This window comes from Priapulus caudatus, unplaced genomic scaffold (genome assembly GCF_000485595.1).
Source record: "Priapulus caudatus unplaced genomic scaffold, Priapulus_caudatus-5.0.1 Scaffold3627, whole genome shotgun sequence".
In the NCBI taxonomy this organism is placed as follows: domain Eukaryota; kingdom Metazoa; phylum Priapulida; class Priapulimorpha; order Priapulimorphida; family Priapulidae; genus Priapulus; species Priapulus caudatus.
Window position 1 is genome coordinate 4572 of NW_014580688.1, and position 7954 is coordinate 12525.

Here is a 7954-nt window from a genome sequence, read left to right on the forward strand (position 1 = left end):
CTTCTTCACAGAAGGGTCTGTCGGATAACCGTCAACTCAATTTGTTTATATTTTATGCCTTAAGTCTCCACGGGCATTTCAATACTCCTCACAGCTCATTCTCATTCATGTCAATATATCCACATTCTCTTGATGTACAGTTCTCATGCAAAATAAACATTGTTTTCTTACAATAACCACTTTTTACTTTTCTCTTGCCTACCTACAGCCATGGTGAAGCGCAAAACATCCCTCAACAAGACTACCCGCACAGCAGCACACATGACAGCTAAAAGACAACGACCAAGTGTTGACGTCGCACATCAACAGCCACAACACCCCGAGGCATATGGTTATGTCGAAGAACATTTTACTCCACAAACCTGTATAGGACCTATGAACAAGATCTGCCAGCACTGTCAAGCTGCTACATTCACCAATGAACCTCCTGGATTCTGCTGCTGCAACGGGAAAATTAAGCTCCCATGTTATCCACAGCCACCACCTTATCTTTCGTCGCTACTAAATGACGATGAACATTTTCTCTGCAATATCAGGACATACAACTGTGCATTCCAAATGACCAGCTTTGCCTGCACAACAAGGCAACTATCAGGCTGGAACCCTACATTTACAGTCCAAAGGCAGGTTTTCCACAACATTGGTTCCATGTACCCTCAACCAAACCGCCCACCTCAGTTCCTTCAAATTTACTTCATTGACAACAAAGTAGATGAAGTGAACACAAGGCTATCAATTGCAAATCAGCTAAAACCTGAAATAGTTGCAAATCTACGAGACATGCTCCATGAACACAATCAATATGTCAAAGCTTTCAAAACAGCTGCAGATACCTTGCACAACATCAATGCTCCTGACTTAACTGTTGTCATACATGAGGATAAACCACCAAGCAATGAACATGCGCGACGATTCAACATACCAGTAGCCAACGAAGTTGCAATTCTCATGCCCAATGAGCCCACCGCCAGCAGGGATATAGTCATACACCAACGTGATGGTACACTCAAACACATATCAGAACTTCATCATGCTTATGATCTATTACAGGACCCACTGCTCTTTCCTTATGCCACCCATGGCTACAATATCTACATGAAATCTGCTCAAGGAAAGAAAGTTACTCAAATGCAATATTATTCGTATCACATCATGTGCCGCAAATCAAATCGCATCCTACAAGGTAGACGCCTGTTTCAACAATTCATCGTTGACATTGTACTGTAAAGTTGAGAGTGAGCGTCTCCACTTCTTACGCCGTGAACAGAAAACACTGCGAGCTGATAACTATTCAAATCTCCAAGACAGTCTGCTCACAGCAGATTCCAATCCAGCAAGCCTCGGGCAGAGGGTTGTACTTCCAGCCAGATTCACCGGAGGACCCAGGTATATGCATCAGAAGCAACAAGACGCCATCACATATGTTCGAGAATTTGGGCGACCTGACCTCTTCATTACCACAACCACGAACCCCAAATGGCACGAGATTATAGACAACCTACTTCCACACCAAACTGCTCCAGATCGCCCGGATATCGTCGTGCGAGTGTTCAATCAAAAGTTACGCAAACTCATGCACATGCTTAAAAATGGCTGCTTCGGGGATGTTCAGGCATGGCTTTACTCTGTTGAATTTCAGAAGAGAGGCCTTCCTCATGCCCACATCCTTATATGGTTAAACCCACAGTCAAAGGTCACTCCACAAGACATTGACCTCATCATTTCAGCAGAAATCCCATCTCCAACAGATACACCAGTCCTTCATGAATTAGTCAAGTCCCACATGATCCATGGCCCATGTGGTCCCATCAACAGAAACAGCCCTTGCATGAAGAACAATCAGTGCACAAAGTCATTTCCCAAACACTTCATTGACACCACAATGACAGGGCACGACGGCTACCCAAACTATCGCAGACGCATGGAAGAAGATGGCGGTCACACCATTAGCTTAAAGAAGAATGTCAACCGCACCATGCAACACATCATCATCAGCAACCAGTGGGTGGTGCTATACAACCCATTCCTCCTACGCCAAATGGACTCCCACACAAACGTCGAACTTTGCATGTCAGTCAAAAGTATTAAATATGTCCTCAAATATGTAAACAAGGGAATCGACCAAGCCATATACAGCCTCCAGCAAGATACAAGTGCACCTACGCCAACTGATGAAATTGCCCAATACCAGCATGCAAGATACGTCGGCAGCACTGAGGCAGCATACCGCCTTCTCAAACTTCTAGTCTATGAACACTTCCCACCTGTATGCCATTTGGCTGTACACCTAGAAAATGGACAACGCGTCTACTTTTCAGACACTACCACCGCACAAGAATTAACCAACCGTCAGCCACCCAAAACTACTCTGACTGAATTTTTCACCTTATGTCAACAAGATACCTTTGCAAGAACACTCACATACCCGCAAATACCACAGTATTACACATGGAACAACAACAAGTGGGTGCGCCGTAAGAGAGGAACCCCAGTTCCAAACCACCCTAGCATTTTTAAAACGAGCTGCCTTGGTCGTGTATACACGATCTCACCAAGCCAAGGAGAATGCTACTTCCTCCGACTCCTACTGCATGAGAAGAAGGGGCCACAAAGTTTCCAACATCTCAAACAAGTTCAAGAGGTTATATGTTCAACATTCCGTCAGGCATGCCTTTTGCTTGGCTTAATTGCAGATGATAACCACCTCCACAAGGCTTTATCTGAAGCCAACGAGTCAAGCAGCCCAGCCCAACTGAGGAACCTCTTCGCCATTATCCTCACATCCTGTGAACCAGCAGACCCACCCAACCTGTGGGAACAGCACAAAGACAACATGTCTGAAGATTTATTCTTTCCATCCAGCCAACACAACCTCAACGACGACCAAATTGCTAATGTCTACAACTCCTGCCTGCTCCAGATACAACGCAAAGTCCTCCAAATAGGTGGCCAGCAACTACACAAATATGGACTCAATGTTAACCACAACAATGCTGATTACGACACAATTGAATACAACCGGTACACCCAGTACTCAACATCGGAACAACAAACCTTCTTAGCAGAAAATGAAGACAAACTCACCAAAGAACAGAGGCACATATTCGACCTTTTCTGTGCAAAAGTGCACAACTCCCAGCCAGGCATTGTCTTCCTTGATGCACCAGGTGGGACAGGCAAAAGCTTTTTGGTTAACCTAATCCTCGCACGTATTTGCTCAGAAAAGAAAATTGCCATTGCTACAGCATCAAGTGGAATTGCAGCGACGATTCTTACTGGAGGACGGACGCTTCATGCCACATTCAAAATTCCCCTGGATGTTCATATGCAAGACATGCCTACATGTGCCATCAAAAAAGGCTCAACTCTTGCAAAGGTCATTATTAACTGTTCCGCACTCATCGTTGACGAAGCGCCTATGACCCACAAAGCAGCATTCGAGGTCGTAGATCGCACTTTACAAGACATCCGAGGCAATACCCAGCCATTTGGAGGCATCCCCACATTACTTTGTGGTGATTTCCGCCAAATATTACCAGTTGTCAAGAACGGTACACAAGCCAACATCATTGAAGCATCAATCAAAAGATCTCACCTCTGGCAATATGTCCATATGGTACACTTTCACAAAAACCTGAGGGCACACCTAACAGGCGACTCAAACGCAACTGCCTATTCACATCTACTCATGTCCATAGGCGATGGAACGTATCCAGTGACTGAACCACCCAGCACAATCTTCCTTCCTGACAATCTGCAGACAACAAACGATCAGGAACAACTCATTCAAGCCATCTTTAAAGACTTGCCTACAAAGCACACCAACAACCAATGGCTATTACAACGCGCAATACTAGCGCCACTTAATGACACTGTCGCAACACTGAACCATCACATCCTCAACATGATGCCTGGAGAACAAATCACGTACAAATCCTTCGACTCGACTCTAACTGTCAAGGAAGCTGTCCATTTCCCTGTGGATTTCTTGAATTCCCTTAATATCGCAGGCTTACCACCACACAAACTTAACCTTAAACTTGGTTCCCCCATCATTGTCCTCAGATCTTTAGACCCACCCAACATTACCAATGGAACACGTTGTCGAGTCACAGCCTGCCATGCCAACGTCATAGAAGTCGTCATCCTACATGGACCAGCAACCGGCAAAACCGTATTCATACCACGCATACCACTCATCCCTTCAACATCAGATCTTCCATTTCAATTTAAAAGACTACAATTCCCTATCCGCCTTTGCTATGCTATGACAATCAACAAAGCCCAAGGACAGACTTTCACTACCATAGGCTTGGATCTCACAACACCTGTCTTCTCCCATGGCATGCTCTATGTTGCCCTCTCACGAGTAGGCAAACCCACGGCGATATTCATTCACACACAGGACAGTAAGACCAAAAACATCGTTTACAAAGAAGCCCTTCATTCTTAGGTCAGCTACAACGCTAATACACGCATTCATCAATTCCCACCGTCCGACGGATCAGTTTCAGTTACTCATGTCCCAGACAGTCAGGCAATTAGAAGAAACTAAAAAGGACGTTCGCGATAAAATCTCCGCCCCCGAAAACCATATCCAAACTGCTGACAAACAACTCATAGAAGCTATCACTAAAAACTAAATCTAAATATTCGACAATCACTCTGCAATGGTACTACCCTCAAAATCCATAGACTCCACAAACACGTACTTGATACAGAAATATTCACCGGCCCTCCCAGTCGACAAACAACATTAATACCTAGGATAATATTTGCTCCACCCGATGTCAATCTATAATTTACACTTCAACGCCGCCAGTTCCCTATTCGCTTGGCTTACTGCATGACCATCAATTAAGCGCAAGGTCAAACTTTCAAGAAGCTGGGGATTTCCCTCCCCAAAACCCGTCTTCTCTCATGGCCAACTTTGCGTTGGCTTCTCACGTGCTAAATCTTTCGCTGAGGTAAAGCTTCAACTGTAAACTACTCACAACCAAACTCAAGGCAAATCACACTGTTTACTACACTACCAACGTTGTATACCATAAAGTTCTGTAATTTAGTGTCCATCATCTGTAAATCCTATCAAATAAACTTTTCTATTGTATTTTACTTTTTCAAGGAGTTTCTTCTCAGCTAAACCATGCATCTCTACATTCACAGCATATGCCCGCACCCGTCAGCATCATTACCATACACTTTCACTACCATAAGCTTGGGCCTCACCACACCTGTCTTCTTCCATGGCATGATCTATTTTGCCCTCTCACAAGTAGGCAAACCCACGGCGATATTCATTATACACAGGACACGAACACCAAAAACATACTTTACAAACAAGCCCTTCATCCAATTAGGTGAGCTACAAGTTACAACACTAATACACTCATTCATGAATTCCCACCGTCCGAAGGACGGGTACTTTGCTAGTCGTTTATAAAGTGTAAGGTCTGTAGGCACATACGCGAATACGCATTACAAATTGCTACGCAGTATAACAGCTACGCAGACCAATAATGCTTATGCAGGCTAACCATACACAAGCACATACCGACCATAGCGACTAATGCAGTACATATTTACGAGCGTGGAGTTCTGCCAGATCGCAGGCAGGTCCTGGCGGTGTCCAATGGTGACCGTTAGCGTGGTGATCCCCAGCAGGTGAGATCAGCGGAACCGTGGTGCTGACAGCAATCGGGGAGCTGTCAGGCACCACTGGAAACCGTGTTTGTCTTCTTGTCGAAACTTTTCGTTATTTATACAACTGGAGAATGCATGGCCTGAGCGTGGTCAAGGCCTTGTTGCGCTGCGGATGGTGCAATCCTGTCCGTCTCCAGATTTTATGGGATAACTGAAGGTGAGAAGCTGTGGACGCTTCTTGAGTCTGGTGTGGGACCGTTGCAGGTCGATTCATGTCTCTTCATATTCCCATAGTCACATTTGTCCGCGGCGTCGTTGTTTTTCTTTATCAGTCGGCATGCGACACAGGTGTGATGTCTTCTATAGGTACTAAAATCTCATAGGTCGCCTTGTGCAGTGATTACTTTCTCTCTCTGCCGTCGCATATTTTCTTTCTTTTGTTGGGTTCACGCGCGCGACACGCCGTGCGGGTGTGCGGCTGGTGAGAGCAGGACCTGGTGTCCTTCGCTTGTTGCATGGCTGTTACTAAAATAACTATGACGTGATCTGCTTACGTTTAATGACCCGTGTCATTAGGTTTATACTAGGCTTAAATAATTTGATATCTACGTCACTACACTTACCCCTCGCCACTTTCAATAGTTGCCGAAACATAATTCTATGGAGAGCAACGTAAGAAACATATATAATAGATATATCTTGATACCGCTGCCGGCATTGAAAATTTACCGTTACACAAAAATGACTTCATCGTTATACTAAATACTAATCGAGAACAGTCGAACATACATGCTACGCTATAAGCGCAACTACGCGAATTTAAAAAGAAAACATTCCGTGCATCATATAAGCAGCAAGCATACAAAATATGATGAAGCGTTACTCGAGAAACGGTGAATAAAATCAGAATCCATATTTTAACTAGTAAATACTATTGTCATCAGAATTCAACGCTATCCAGTAGACTTACATAATGCTCTTCGTAATGCGCCAATTTTACTGAGGTCTCGGCATGGTAAGCGTTAAAAGATCCTGGGCACAATTATGGCCTAGGGCAATCTGCATCAGGGGATTCTCTTAGCGTAGAAAAGATAGCAAGGGATACAAAGATAAAAAGACCTATGTTCAGACTCCTTCTGTAAGTGTTCAGCTGTGTTTAATAACTCGTTTACAACGAGCTCTCATGGCTCATATATAGTGTTCAGCGAGCTCTCATGGCTCCATCAGTTTTACAAGCGAGCTCTCGATGGGCTCCATAGTGTAGCAAGCGCAGCTCTCGTGGCTCCAATAGTGTACAAGTGAGCTCTCATGGCTCCATAGTGTACAAGGGCAGAGCGTCATGGCTCCATTCATCAATATCATAATCATAAATCAGTATAACTATTATTCAGTGTCTGCACATAGCCCTCTTTACTCTAGAAACCTGTGTCTTATCTCCACTATCTCAATTAACTCATATCTAAGCGGTCTTAAAATTCACAAACGCACTTTGCCTTATACAGGTGTAGGGAACATACTTAGCGGGACGCACTGGTATTTAGAATGAAAGTACCTATAAAGTAATATTTGTCGCACAAACGAGCATTAACCCAAACTTACGCTTAAATAAAAGATAGAAAGCCGTTGAACTTAATATTACTCATGATGAATTGTTGCTGCCCGTCAGTGCCAGAACGGCTGTGTCGTTGCAGAGCCAAGCGAAGACTCTAGGAGTAAAATCACACGGTTAAGCACTACATATACTGCTTTGGCAATCTGCTGTTAGTCACGGCGCCAAAATAGAGAAGGCTCGTGAGCTCGTGTAATAGGCACGTGTGTACTCGTCATAGTGGCGTCCAGGGTTCGTGTACAACAGATACCGTGTGCAATAGAGCACTTAAGCCCACAAACAGTCATAATATAATGCATATAAACCACGTACTTACTTACGGTAACTCTATCCTTTAATAACAGCCGTCAACATACAGTAAACACTACACGATACGATATCTTAATCACCAAGGCACATACAGACAAGCGACTGCGTTACAATGGCAGTAATATTTACCGAGCGTTGGAGTTCTGCAGATCGCAGGGCAGGTCCTGCGCGTGATCCCAATGGTGACGGTAGCGTGGTGATCTCCCACAGGTAGAAGATCAGCGGAACGCTGTGTGCTGACAGCATCGGGAGGCTGTCCAGGCACCGTCGGAAGCGCGTGCTTTGTCTCTCTTGTCGAAACTGATTCAGTTATTGGTATACACAACTGAGAATGCATGGCCTGAGTCGTGTCAAGGCCGCTTCTTGCGTGGCGGATGTGCAATCCTGTCCTTT

General features: G+C 44.6%; 1 protein-coding gene across 1 annotated transcript; it reads left to right on the forward strand.

Moving 5' to 3' along the window:
- Positions 1-210: 210 nt before the first annotated feature.
- Positions 211-4174, forward strand: LOC106819530 (the record flags this gene model as incomplete). Its single annotated transcript, XM_014824147.1, has 2 exons — positions 211-1000; positions 1230-4174. Coding segments are annotated over exons 1-2 (3735 nt in total), but the record flags the coding sequence as incomplete, so codon positions are not given.
- Positions 4175-7954: the final 3780 nt, after the last annotated feature.